At 44.3% G+C, this 14,843-nt stretch overlaps 1 protein-coding gene across 8 annotated transcripts in view; it reads right to left on the bottom strand.

The window, feature by feature from the left end:
- Positions 1-14,843, bottom strand: part of LOC109875543 (breast carcinoma-amplified sequence 3-like) — a 314,869-nt gene that overhangs the window by 272,332 nt on the left and 27,694 nt on the right. For all 8 annotated transcript variants that reach the window (XR_004203964.1, XM_031795791.1, XM_031795790.1 and 5 more), the window contains exons 8-9: positions 10,400-10,507; positions 10,223-10,299 (exon numbers count right to left, since the gene is read on the bottom strand). Coding sequence is in view for 7 of the 8 variants with exons in the window: in XM_031795791.1 (XP_031651651.1) it covers positions 10,223-10,299; positions 10,400-10,507 (185 nt within the window). In the remaining variant the exon portion in view is untranslated. The remainder of the gene's footprint in view (positions 1-10,222; positions 10,300-10,399; positions 10,508-14,843) is intronic.

Raw genomic sequence — 14,843 nt, 5'->3', positions numbered from 1 at the left:
AAAGGACAGAGAGAGAGAATAGAGGGAGAGAAGGGGAGAGAGGAAAGGACAGAGAGAGAGAATAGAGGGAGAGGGGAAAGGACAGAGAGAGAATAGAGGGAGAGAAGGGGAGAGAAGAAAGGACAGAGAGATAATAGAGGGAGAGAAGGGGAGAGAAGAAAGGACAGAGAGAGAATAGAGGGAGAGAAGGGGAGAGAGGAAAGGACAGAGAAAGAATAGAGGGAGAGAAGGGGAGAGAGGAAAGGACAGAGAGAGAGAATAGAGGGAGAGAAGGGGAGAGAGGAAAGGACATAGAGAAAATAGAGGGAGAGAAGGGGAGAGAGGAAAGGACAGAGAGAATAGAGGGGAAAGGACAGAGAGAGAAAAGAGGGAGAGAAGGGGAGAGAGGAAAGGACAGAGAGAGAATAGAGGGAGAGAAGGGGAGAGAGGAAAGGACATAGAGGGAGAGAAGGGGAGAGAGGAAAGGACATAGAGGGAGAGAAGGGGAGAGAGGAAAGGACAGAGAGAGAATAGAGGGAGAGAAGGGAAAGGACAGAGAGAGAATAGAGGGAGAGAAGGGAAAGGACAGAGAGAGAATAGAGGGAGAGAAGGGAAAGGACAGAGAGATAATAGAGGGAGAGAAGGGGAGAGAAGAAAGGACAGAGAGATAATAGAGGGAGAGAAGGGGAGAGAAGAAAGGACAGAGAGATAATAGAGGGAGAGAAGGGGAGAGAGGAAAGGACAGAGAGAGAGAATAGAGGGAGAGAAGGGGAGAGAGGAAAGGACATAGAGAGAGAATAGAGGGAGAGAGAGGAGAGGAAGGGGGATTAGAGGAAAGGACAGAGAGAGATAATAGAGGGAGAGAAGGGGAGAGAGGAAAGGACAGAGAGAGAGAATAGAGGGGGAGAAGGGGAGAGAGGAAATGACATAGAGAGAGAATAGAGGGAGAGAGAATAGAGGGAGAGAAGGGGAGAGAGGAGGGACATAGAGAGAGAATAGAGGGGAAAGGACAGAGAGAGAAGAGGGAGAGAAGGGGAGAGAGGAAAGGACATAGAGAAAATAGAGGGAGAGAAGGGGAGAGAGGAAAGGACATAGAGAGAGAATAGAGGGAGAGAAGGGGAGAGAGGAAAGGACATAGAGAGAGAATAGAGGGAGAGAAGGGGAGAGAGGAAAGGACAGAGAGAGAATAGAGGGAGAGAAGGGGTGAGATGAAAGGACATAGAGAGAAAATAGAGGGAGAGAAGGGGAGAGAGGAAAGGACATAGAGAGAGAATAGAGGGAGAGAAGGGGAGAGAGGAAAGGACATAGAGAGAGAATAGAGGGAGAGAAGGGGTGAGATGAAAGGACAGAGAGAATAGAGGGGAAAGGACAGAGAGAGAAAAGAGGGAGAGAAGGGGAGAGATGAAAGGACAGAGAGAGAATAGAGGGAGAGAAGGGGAGAGAGGAAAGGACAGAGAGTGAGAATAGAGGGAGAGAAGGGGAGAGAGGAAAGGACAGAGAGAGAGAATAGAGGGAGAGAAGGGGAGAGAGGAAAGGACAGAGAGAGAATAGAGGGAGAGAAGGGGTGAGATGAAAGGACATAGAGAGAAAATAGAGGGAGAGAAGGGGAGAGAGGAAAGGACATAGAGAGAGAATAGAGGGAGAGAAGGGGAGAGAGGAAAGGACATAGAGAGAGAATAGAGGGAGAGAAGGGGAGAGAGGAAAGGACATAGAGAGAGAATAGAGGGGAGAAGGGGAGAGAGGAAAGGACATAGAGAGAGAATAGAGGGAGAGAAGGGGTGAGATGAAAGGACAGAGAGAATAGAGGGGAAAGGACAGAGAGAGAAAAGAGGGAGAGAAGGGGAGAGATGAAAGGACAGAGAGAGAATAGAGGGAGAGAAGGGGAGAGAGGAAAGGACAGAGAGTGAGAATAGAGGGAGAGAAGGGGAGAGAGGAAAGGACAGAGAGAGAGAATAGAGGGAGAGAAGGGGAGAGAGGAAAGGACAGAGAGAGAGAATAGAGGGAGAGAAGGGGAGAGAGGAAAGGACAGAGAGAGAGAATAGAGGGAGAGAAGGGGAGAGAGGAAAGGACAGAGAGAGAGAATAGAGGGGGAGAAGGGGAGAGAGGAAATGACATAGAGAGAGAATAGAGGGAGAGAGAATAGAGGGAGAGAAGGGGAGAGAGGAGGGACATAGAGAGAGAATAGAGGGGAAAGGACAGAGAGAGAAGAGGGAGAGAAGGGGAGAGAGGAAAGGACATAGAGAAAATAGAGGGAGAGAAGGGGAGAGAGGAAAGGACATAGAGAGAGAATAGAGGGAGAGAAGGGGAGAGAGGAAAGGACAGAGAGAGAGAATAAAGGGAGAGAAGGGGAGAGAGGAAAGGACAGAGAGAGAGAATAGAGGGAGAGAAGGGGAGAGAGGAAAGGACAGAGAGAGAGAATAGAGGGAGAGAAGGGGAGAGAGGAAAGGACAGAGAGAGAGAATAGAGGGAGAGAAGGGGAGAGAGGAAAGGACAGAGAGAGAATAGAGGGAGAGAAGGGGAGAGAGGAAAGGACATAGAGAGAGAATAGAGGGAGAGAAGGGGAGAGAGGAAAGGACATAGAGAGAATAGAGGGAGAGAAGGGGAGAGAGGAAAGGACAGAGAGAATAGAGGGAGAGAAGGGGAGAGAAGAAAGGACAGAGAGATAATAGAGGGAGAGAAGGGGAGAGAAGAAAGGACAGAGAGAGAATAGAGGGAGAGAAGGGGAGAGAGGAAAGGACAGAGAGAGAATAGAGGGAGAGAGGAAAGGACAGAGAGAGAGAATAGAGGGAGAGAAGGGGAGAGAGGAAAGGACAGAGAGAGAGAATAGAGGGAGAGAAGGGGAGAGAGGAAAGGACAGAGAGAGAGAATAGAGGGAGAGAAGGGGAGAGAGGAAAGGACAGAGAGAGAGAATAGAGGGAGAGAAGGGGAGAGAGGAAAGGACATAGAGAAAATAGAGGGAGAGAAGGGGAGAGAGGAAAGGACAGAGAGAGAGAATAGAGGGAGAGAAGGGGAGAGAGGAAAGGACAGAGAGAGAATAGAGGAAGAGAAGGGGAGAGAGGAAAGGACATAGAGAGAGAATAGAGGGAGAGAAGGGGAGAGAGGAAAGGACAGAGAGAGAATAGAGGGAGAGAAGGGGAGAGAGGAAAGGACATAGAGAGAGAATAGAGGGAGAGAAGGGGAGAGAGGAAAGGACAGAGAGAGAATAGAGGGAGAGAAGGGGAGAGAGGAAAGGACATAGAGAGAATAGAGGGAGAGAAGGGGAGAGAGGAAAGGACATAGAGAGAGAGAATAGAGGGAGAGAAGGGGAGAGAGGAAAGGACATAGAGAGAGAGAAGAGGGAGAGAAGGGGAGAGAGGAAAGGACATAGAGAGAGAATAGAGGGAGAGAAGGGGAGAGAGGAAAGGACATAGAGAGAGAATAGAGGGAGAGAAGGGGAGAGAGGAAAGGACATAGAGAGAGAATAGAGGGAGAGAAGGGGAGAGGGGAAAAGGCTGAGGTGAACAGAGGAAAGGACAGAGAGAGAGAATAGAGGGAGAGAAGGGGAGAGGGGAAAAGGCTGAGGTGAACAGAGGAAAGGACAGAGAGAGAGAATAGAGGGAGAGAAGGGGAGAGGGGAAAAGGCTGAGGTGAACAGAGGAAAGAAAATGCAGAGGGCTGAAGAAAGAAAGATTAAAACATTTGAGGGAGAAAAAGGGGAAACACCAACCCAAACCTCACATCCCCACACATACAGACCTACCTCATCCCCACACATACAGACCTACCTCATCCCCAGTCCACAAAACTCTAAAGACAAGCAACAACTTAAAACAACCCACATTACAGGACGCCTGTGTTGCTGTTCTTCCTCCCCAAAGACATCTCCATTTTACAAGGATGAAGCATCATTCAGAGCGATTAACAGTGATTGACTATACTCATTGTCCTGTGGCCCTGCCAGCCAGACAGAGGGGAAAGGCAGGCAGAACAGACAACGCATTAAGAACATATTCTCCTAACAGCAGTTTGTTTACTGTCTGCAGACAGCAATGGCCTTGTTACAAAGAATGTTTCACGTCATCCTGCACTGTCCAGGGGTCATATTCAGTTGGGCACAAATGAGCAAAACAACCCAATGAGCAGTCTTATTGTACTAGTACGATACCACCCAGTTTCACTCCTTTTCAAAATGTTTTATCTCCTTCAGTGCCTTCTGAACACAACCTAGGTAGGTAGTGCAGCTATATGATGTTGAGCTGTAAACATGCTATAAACACACTCAGAGATGTTGACATGTGCTACGCTACCAGAGGGACTCCAGCATGCTCTACCATTAAGTTTCAGTTAAACAGTTTAGACCTGTTTCAAAGACTTGTTCGAAACGTTGTGCTGGTTTGGTGGTTTGTGAATGGTGAGGTAAATGCTGCCAGTACCTGTCTTCAGTTGGTTGTTTGGGCTGGGTGATACCAGCGTGACAGACCTGCTTGTCTTCTGGTGATGGGATGTTTGTGTGGAAATGCTGATGTGTTATGTGACTGGGCTGGCTCTGTGTGTTGGTGGCTATATGGCTTCAGTGTTCCCACAGATGTACACAGAGATCGACACAGGACAGAGCATCTGTTCCAAGATGATATGTCCATTGATTTCACTGAAGAGTAGATGCATCTGTGAGTACTAATAACTGTATCCACTGGTCTACTGTGTGTGTGTACACCTTGTATGTGTGCGAGTGAGAGTGCATGCATGCGTGTGTGTGATCGTGGTGATAAGAATAGTGTGTGTATCGGCAGGATAGAACAGAATCGAACAGCGGCGTCTGGTAAGAGAAGGGGTGGCGGACGATGTATTCTTGTAAATAACAGCTGGTGAACAACATCTAATGAAGTCTCAAGGTTTTGCTCGCCTGAGGTAGAGTATCTCATGATAAGCTGCAGACCACACTATCTACCTAAAGACTTTTCATCTATAATTTTGTAGCTGTCTACATACCACCACAGAGAGGTTGGCACTAAGACCACACTCAATGAGCTGTATTCCGCCATAAGCAAACAGGAAAACGCTCATCCAGAGGCGGCACTCCTAGTGGCTGGGGACTTTAATTCAGGGAAACTTAAATCCGTCTTACCAAATTTCTATCAGCATGTTAAATGTGCAACCAAATGGGGGGAAAATTTTCATAATAAAAAACTCTGGACCACCTGTATCCACACACAGAGATGCATACAAAGCTCTCCCTCGTCCTCCATTTGGCAAATCTGACCATAACTCTATCCTCCTGATTCCTGCTTACAAGCAAAAATTAAAGCAGGAAGCACCAGTGACTCGATCAATAAACAATTTTTCAGATGAAGCAGATGCTAAGCTAAAGAAAGGACTGTTTTTCTAGCACAGACTGGAGTATGTTCCGGCATTCCTCCGATGGCATTGAGGAGTACACTACATAAGTCATTGGCTTCATCAATAAGTGCACTGATGATGTCATCCCCAAAGGGACTAAGTACAGTTGAAGTCGGACGTTTACTTACACCTTAGCCAAACACATTTAAATTCAGTTATTCACAATTCCTGACATTTAATCCTAGTAAAAATTCCCTGTCTTAAGTCAGTTAGGCTCACCACTTTATTTTAAGAATGTGAAAAGTCAGAATAATAGTAGAGAGAATTATTTATTTCAGCCTTTATTTCTTTCATCACATTCCCAGTGGGTCAGAAGTTTACTTACACTCAATTAGTATTTGGTAGCATTGCCTTTAAATTGTTTAACTTTGGTCAAATGTTCCAGGTAGCCTTCCACAACCTTCCCACAATAAGAATTTTGGCCCATTCCTCCTGACAGAGCTGGTGTAACTGAGTCGGGTTTGCAGCCCTCCTTTCTCACACACGCCTTTTCAGTTCTGCCCACACATTTTCTGTAAGATTGAGGTCAGGGCTTTGTGATGGCCACTCCAATACCTTGACTTGGTTGTCCTTCAGCCATTTTGACACAACTTTGGAAGTGTGCTTGGGGTCATTGTCCATTTGGAAGACCCATTTGCGACCAAGCTTTAACTGACGACTTTAGATGTTGCTTCAATATATCCACATAATTTTTCTGCCTCATGATGGCATCTATTTTGTGAAGTGCACCAGTCCCTCCTGCAGCAAAGCTCCCCCACAACATGATGCTGCCACCCCTGTGATTCACGGTTGGGACGGTGTTCTTCGGCTTGCAAGCCTCCCCTTTTTCCTCCAAACATAACGATGGTCATTATGGCCAAACAGTTCTATTTTGGTTTCAACAGACCAGAGGACATTTCTCCACAAAGTATGATCTTTGTCCCCATGTGCAGTTGCAAACCATACTATTGCCTTTTAATGGCGTTTTTGGAGCAGTGGCTTCTTCCTTGCTGAGTGGCCTTTCAGGTTATGTCGACAGTTTGTTAACTGCGGATGGTTTTGTCGACTGTGGATATAGACACTTTTGTACATGTTTCCTCAAGCATCTTAACAAGGTCCTTTGTTGTTTTGGGATTGATTTGCACTTTCGCACCAAAGTGCGTTCATCTCTAGGAGACAAAACGCGTCTCCTTCCTGAGCGGTATGACGGCTGCGTGGTCCAATGGTGTTTATACTTGCATACTATTGTTTGTACAGATGAATGTGGTAACTTCAGGCATTTGGAAATTGCTCCCAAGGATGAACCAGACTTGTGGAGGTCTATAATGTTTTTTTCTGAGGTCCTGGCTGATTTATTTAGATTTTCCCATGATGTCAAGCAAAGAGGCACTGCGTTTGAAGGTAGGCCTTGAAATACATCCACAGGTACACCTCCAATTGACTCAAATTATGTCAATTAGCCTATCAGAAGCTTCTAAAGCCATGACATCATGTTCTGGTATTTTCCAAGCTGTTTAAAAAAGGCACAGTCATCTTAGTGTATGTAAACTTCTGACCCACTGGAATTGTGATACAGTGAATTATAAGAGATCTGTCTGTAAACAATTGTGGAAAAATTACTTGTGCCATGCACAAAGTAGATGTCCTAACAGACTTGCCAAAACTATAGTTTGTTAACAAGAAATTGGTGGAGAGGTTGAAAAACAAGTTTTACTGACTCCAACCTAAGTGTATGTAAAATTCCGACTTCAACTGTACATACCCAGCCAGAAGCCATGGATTACAAGCAACATCCGCACTGAGCTAAAGGAAAGAGATGCCGCTTTCAAGGAGCTGGACTCTAACTCGGAAGCTTATAAGAAATCCCGCTATGCCCTTCGACAAACCATCAAACAGGCATAGCGTCAATACAGGACAAAGATCTAATTGTACTACTCCGGCTCAATTTGCATATCGCCCTAACAGATCCACAGATGATGCAATCTCTATTGCACTCCGCACTGCCCTTTCCTACCTGGACAAAAGGAACACTTATGTGAGAATGCTATTCATTGACTACAGTGCAGCGTTTCACACCATAGTGCCTCTAAACTCATGAATTTTTATTTATTTATTTCACCTTTAATTAACCAGGTAGGCCGCGACCTGGCCAAGATAAAGCATTGTATAAACAAACGTACAGTCAATAGCACAATCAAAAAATCTATGTACAGTGTGTGCAAATGTAGTAAGATTAGGGAGGTAAGGAAATAAATAGGCCATAGAGGCAAAATAATTACAATTGATCATTAATACTGGAGTGATAGATGTGCAAGTAGAGATACTGGGGTGCAAAAGAGCAAAAATAAATAAATTCCATGAGAATGAGGTAGTTGGGTGTGCTATTTACAGATGGGCTGTGTACAGGTACAGTGATCAGTAAGCTGCTCTGACAGCTGATGCTTAAAGTTAGAGAGGGAGATATAGGTCTCCAACTTCAGTGATTTTCAGTTCCAGTCATTGGCAGCAGAGAACTGGAAGGAAAGGCGGCCAAACGAGGTGTTGGCTTTGGGGATAACCAGTGAAATCTACCTGCCGGAGCGCGTGCTACGGGTGGGTGTTGCTATGGTGACCAGTGAGCTGAGATAAGGCAGAACTTTTCCTAGCAAAGACTTATAGATGACCAGGAGCCAGTGGGTTTGGCGACGAATATGTAGCGAGGGCAGCCAATGACAGCAAACAGGTCGCAGTGGTGGGAGGTATATGCGGCTTTGGTGACAAAACAGATAGACTGCATCCAATTTGCTGAGTAGAGTGTTGGAGGCTATTTGTAAATGACATCGCCGAAGTCAAGGATCAGTAGGATAGTCAGTTTTACAAGGGTATATTTGGCAGCATGAGTGAAGGAGGCTTTGTTGCGAAATAGGTAGCTGATTCTAGATTTAATTTTGGATTGTAGATGCTTAATGTGAGTCTGGAAGGAGAGTTTACAGTCTAACCAGACAGAACCGCCCAGAGCAATGATGCTAGTCGGGCAGGCTGGTGCGGGCACCAATCGGTTGAAGAGCATGTGATTTAATTTTACTAGCATTTAAAAGCAGTTGGAGGCCACGGAAGGAATGTTTAATGGCATTGAAGCTTGTTTGTAAGGTTTGTTAACACAGTGTCCAAAGGGCCAGATGTATACAGAATGGTGTCGTCTGCATAGAGGTGGATCAGAGAATCACCAGCAGCAAGAGCGACATCATTGATAAACACAAAGAAAAGAGTTGGCCCGAAAATTTTACTGTGTGGCATGCACATAGAGACTGCCAGAAGTCCAACAGGCCCTCTGATAAGCTAAGGACCCTGGGACTAAACACCTCCCTCTGCAACTGGATCCTGGACTTCCTGACAGGCTGTCCCCAGGTGGTAAGGGTAACAACACATCCGCCACGCTGATCCTCCACACAGGGGCCCCTCAGGGATGTGTGCTCAGTCCCCTCCTGTACTCCATGTTCACTCATGACTGTACGGCCAGGCACGACTCCAACACCATCATTAAGTTTGCCAATGACAACAGTGGTAGGCCTGATCACTGACAATGACAAAACAGCCTATAGGGAGAAAGTCAGAGAACTGGCCGTGTGGCGCTAGGACAACAACCTCTCCCTCAACGTGATCAAGACAAATTAGATGATTGTGGGCTACAGGAAAAAGAGGACCAAGCACGCCCCCATTCTCATCGACAGGGCTGTAGTGGAGCAGGTTGAGAGCTTCAAGTTCTTTGGTGTCCACATCACCAACAAACTAAAAATTTAGCAAACACACAAAGACATTCTTGAAGATGGCACGACAAAACGTATTCCCCCTCAGGAGACTGAAAAGATTTGGCATGGGTCCTCAGATTCTCCAAAGGTTCTACAGCTGCACCATCGAGAGCATCATGACTGGTTGCATCACTGCCTGGTATGGCAACTGGTTGGCACCCGACCGCAAGGCACTACAGAGGGTAGTGCGTATGGTCCAGTACATCACTGGGGACAAGCTTCCTGCCATCCAGGACCTCTATACCAGGTGGTGTCAGAGGAAAGCCCTAAAAATTGTCGAAGACTCCAGCCACAATAGTCATAGACTGTTCTCTCTGCTACAACACGACAAGCAGTACCGGAGCGCCAAGTTCAGGTCCAAGAGGCTTCTAAACAACTTCTACCCCCCTCTTTTACACCGCTGATACTCTCTGTTGTTATCTATGCTTAGTCACTTTAATAACTCTACCTACACTACCGATCAAAAGTTTAACAACAGGATTCCAGGATTTTTCTTTATTTACAGTTTTCTACAATGTAGAATAATAGTGGCGACATCAAAACTATGAAATAAAACATATGGAATCATGTAGTAACCAAAAAAAGTGTTACACAAATCAAAATATATTTTATATTTCAGATTCTTCAAATAGCCACCCTTTGCCTTGACCACTTTGCACACTCTAGGCATTCTCTCAACCAGCTTCATGAGTTAGTCACCTGGAATGCATCTCAATTAACAGGTGTACCTTGTTAATTTGTGGATTTTCTTTCCTTAATGCGTTTGAGCCAATCAGTTGTGTTGTGACAAGGTAGGGTGGTATACAAAAGATAGCCCTATTTGGTAAAAAACCAAGTCCATATTATGGCAAGAATAGCTCAAATAAGTAAAGAGAAATGACAGTCCATCATTACTTTAAGACATGAAGGTCAGTCAATATGGAACATTACAAGAAATTTGAACATTACCTCAAGTGCAGTCGCAAAAACCATCAAGAGCTATGATGAAACTGTCTCTCATGAGGATCGGGTACAAGGCCCTAATCCCTATATAGTGCACTACTTTTGACCAGGCACCATCAGGTGCCATTAAGGATACACACACAGTCCCAGCTCCTTACTTGTAACAAAGAACTTTTTGGTGAAGGTACAGCTGTCGAATGCAGCAATCTTCTCCTGCAGGGCGACAACTAGAATCCTACAAGAACCAGGAAAATGACAAATAGTATGTGATTTTCATATAACATGAAACTACAATATATTTATATGAATGCAAAAAGTGATGCCACCATACGTACTCCTTGTTGCAGTGCAGGTCGTAGATGGGCGTCTTGAACTGGATGGACTTGACCATCTCCCCTGTCCTCAGTGAGTACAGGTCCACACAGCAGTATGGAGGGCTCGTCCTAGGCACAGAAACACATCCTTTATTTGACACATTCAGTACAAAATAGGCATATTTTCAAGGATTTCTGGGAAATGTTCACATTGCCAAAGCAAGTGAACTAGATAATAAACACAAGTGAAATAAACAATATGAATTAACAGTAAACATTACACTCACAAAAGTTCCAAATGAATAAAGACATTACAAATGACATATGTGCAAATAGTTAAAGATCAAAAGGGAAATTAAATAAACAAATATGGGTTGTATTTACAATGGTGCTTGTTCTTCACTGGTTGTCCTTGTGTCAACAGGTCACAAATATTGCTGCTGTGATGGCACACTGTGGTATTTCACCCAATAGACATGGGAGTTTATCAAAATTGGGTTTGTTTTAACATTTTGTGGGCAACCCCCCCCCCCCCCCCCCTCCCCCCCCTTTACGCACGACACAACCCAGAGTGCCTGGATACAGCACTTAGCCGTGGTATAGTGGCCATATACCACAAACCCCCAAGGTGCCTTATTGCTATTATAAACTGGTTACCAACGTAAAAATAAATGTTTTGTCATACCTGTGGATTACGGTCTGATATACCACAGCTGTCAGCCAATCAGCATTCAGGGCTTGTTTCAGCCTAGCCTACTGACACAAAAAGTTAAGAATACAAAATTCCGATCTTATCAAATCAAATCACTTCTACTCCAATGACCAGCAATGGGCTGCAAGCATCAATTAGGTTCTAATGTCGGTCTGCGTTCTCAATCACTCAAACCAATCGAACAACAGGCCACTATTTCTCTTCTTTATGGTGGAAAAGATCTGCTCTTTCCATTCAGGCCTCTCTCTGACAAATGCAAACAGTGGATGAAATACTGTGGCCGAAGCGTTGAGAAAATTACCCCATTTCAAATTATGCACACATCAGGCCATCACAAAGCAGCCACGGCATCTTAAACTGTTCGCAAAGCACCGGGAACATGGAAACACTTAGGGGAGAGTTGAATGGTAAAAAGCTGCAGGGACCGTCCATGTGCTACTTGATAGCCCTGAGTCGCAGCAATGGAGAACCGGAGAGGGTTTCATTTGTCAAAATTCTTCCAATTAGGGAATCTTAGAATGGAGCCGATGATAGAGAAGCCAGTCTGCCTGCATCAGTCTCTCTCGCTTCTTCTCCATCTTGTTCTCTCTAATTAATTCAGTCTCTCCCCCTCTCCTCTCCCTCTCTTGCGCTCTTCCTCTTTCGCTCCCCTCTCTCAATGTTTTTCTCTCTCCTGCTCTCTTGTCCTCGCTCTTGGTCAATAGTCAAGGCTCTTGATTAACTGCTGTTGGTTCGTGTTAGCCGTGTGTAGACTGGCTATATTGAGTCTTGTCGCAACAGCAAATGCCAAGCAGAATTAGTGTTGGTGAACTCAGGCTGTGATGTTCTGGCTCCATGTCTGCCTGGGGACTGGGTGGTACAAAAACACTCATTAAGTCCTGCTGCAGACATAAAGGGAGACATGCAGGTAACTGCCAAATTAAAAGGAAACCCTTAAGTAAATGAGGGATACCAAGTACAGTACCAGTCAAAAGTTTGGAAACACCTAGTCATTCAATGTTTATTTTTACTATTTTCTACATTGTAGAATAATAGTGAGGACATCACAACAACGAAAAAACACACGGAATCATGTAGTAACCAATAAAGTGTTAAATGAAAAATATTTTTTATATTTGAGATTCTTCAAAGTAGCCACCCTTTACCTTGATGACAGCTTTGCACAGTCTTGGCATTCTCTCAACCAGCTTCATGAGGAATGCTTTTCCAACCGTCTTGAAGGAGTTCCCACATATTCTGAGCATTGCTTTTCCATCACTCCGCAGTCCAATTCATCCCAAACAATCTCAATTGGATTGAGGCCGGGTGATTGTGGAGATCAGGTAATCTGAAGCAGCACTCCATCACTCTCTTTCTTGAACAAATATCCCTTACATAGCCTGGAGGTGTGTTGTGTCATTGTCCTGTTATAGTCCCACTACGCAAACCCGATGGGATGGCGTATCGTTGGAGAATGCTGTGGTAGCCAAGCTGGTTAAGTGTGCATTGAATTCTAAATAAATTACAGAACAGGGAATAGGGCCCTGGTAAAAAGTAGTGCACTATACAGGGAATAGCAAAGCACCCCCACACCTACTCCATGCTTCATGGTGGGAACCATACATGTGGAGATCATCCGCTCACCTACTCTGCGTATCACAATTCCACTGCAGTTGGAACCAAAAATCTACAATTTGGACTCTTCAGACCAAAGGGCAGATTTCCACTGGTCTAATATCTATTGCTCGTGTTTCTTGGCCCAAGCAAGTCTCTTATTATTATTGGTGTCCTTTAGTAGTGGTTTCTTTGCAGCAATTCAACCATGAAGGACTGATTCACACAGTCTCCTCTGAACAGTTGATGTTGAGATGTGTCTTACTTGAACACTGAAGCATTTATTTAGGCTGCAATCTGAGGTGCAGTTAACTCTAATGAACGTATCCTCTGCAGCAGGTAACTCAGGGTCTTTCTTTCCTGTGGTAGTCCTCAGAGCCAGTTTCTTCATAGCGCTTTATGGTTTTTGAGACTGCACTTGAAAAAAATGTCAAAGTTCTTGAAATGTTCTAGATAGACTGACCTTCCTGTCATAAGGTAATGATGGACTGTCATTTCTCTTTCCTTTTACAACCTCTACCATGTCACAACAAAACTGATTTGTTCAAACGCATTAAGGAAAGAAATTCCACAAATTAACAAGGTTAATTGAAATGCATTCCAGGTGATTAACTCAAGAAGCTGGTTGAGAGAATACCAAGAGTGAGCAAAGCTGTCATTAAGGCAAAGGGTGGCTATTTGAAGAATCTCAAATATAAAATATTGTGATTTGTTTCACACTTCTTTGGTTACTACATGATTATGTTATTACATAGTTTTGATGTCTTCACTATTATTCTACATTGTAGAAAATTGTAAAAAATAAAGAAAAACCCTGTAATGGAGTAGGTGTGTCCAAACTTTTGACTGGAACTGTATATATTGAAAGCAGGTGCACATAAGTGTAATTTCTGAGTTAATTAAGCAATTAAAATCCCAATATGCTTATAGGCTCATGTATAAAAATGCCCAGTTGTTCATTATTTTGGCTACCATGCCTAGTCGTGCTGAGTGATTAGTGCTTTTTGAGGTCTGTTCGGTTTCGGTTCAATTATTAAAACAATTACGGTTTTCGATTACTTTTAATAAATGCTCTGTGCATTACGTGGGTTGAATGCTGTAATAACACAGAATAAAAATAATTAATAAAGTCCCATGATGGTAGTGACTGCCCATTACTGCTTATCACTTAACCATTATTTATTAATCATTACTTCAGTTTAATCAATTATTTCAGTTGTGTATATTACATGTTTCATTTGATTATTTCATTCCAAGTCATCATCTCAGCTCTTTAAAGCTGATGCTTATTCTGTCTGACAAAATCACTATTTTGTAGTTCAAAGTAAATAAGGCATACGTATGACTGCTGAATACCATCAATCACTTTGATTATGTATTTTCAGATAGAGATAACTTGTGAAGCAACAGCTGCTCTCTATAACACCTCATGATTGTGTATTCTCTCTTCTGTAGCAGGCGTAAAATAATCTGGACAAGTAGGTGCGCAATGGATTATGGTCATTGTAGTTAATAACCACGTTTTTGGCAGTCAACAGAAAAATAACAAATGAAATATAAGTCAAATAATTGAACATGCATCGGTCAAGTAGTAGTATAGAAATCAACATTTAGGTTAATCACTAAGCACTAATGGTTACAAGAAGAGATCTGTGACTTTGAAAGAGGGGTCTCAAAAGGAGAATAGGGAGTTATGGGTGTGTATGTCTCAGTCACAAGATCTCAACCCAGTTGAACCCTTTTTTGGAGGTTCTGGAGCGGCGCCTGAGACAACGTTTTCCACCACCATCAACAAAACACCAAACGAAGGACTTAGACGTTAAAGAAGGGTGTCGCATCCCTACAATAGAGTTCCAGACAAAAGCACATTGAAGCTGTTCTGGCCCTATTCCCCATAAAGTGCACTACTTTGGGCGCAGCCGCTGTCCACTCCCTAAAAAGGATGCTCACCCCTTGATCAAGGGGATTAGTGTGTGCGTGGAAGCAGCACCACTCCACAGAGCTTGGGCAGACACAAATGCAGCTCCACACCCACGGACAAAGTCAGAGGCGCGTCCGTCCGTCCGTCTGTGGCTGGAGCCCTCAGATCTCTCAGCCCAGCCAGAGACACAGTGTCCGTGTGTGCATGCCTGACACTGCATGTTTGTGTGCGCACTCAAG

The sequence above is a fragment of the Oncorhynchus kisutch genome, linkage group LG18 (genome assembly GCF_002021735.2).
Source record: "Oncorhynchus kisutch isolate 150728-3 linkage group LG18, Okis_V2, whole genome shotgun sequence".
NCBI lineage: Eukaryota > Metazoa > Chordata > Actinopteri > Salmoniformes > Salmonidae > Oncorhynchus > Oncorhynchus kisutch.
This window is presented reverse-complemented; position numbering and strand designations above follow the sequence as displayed.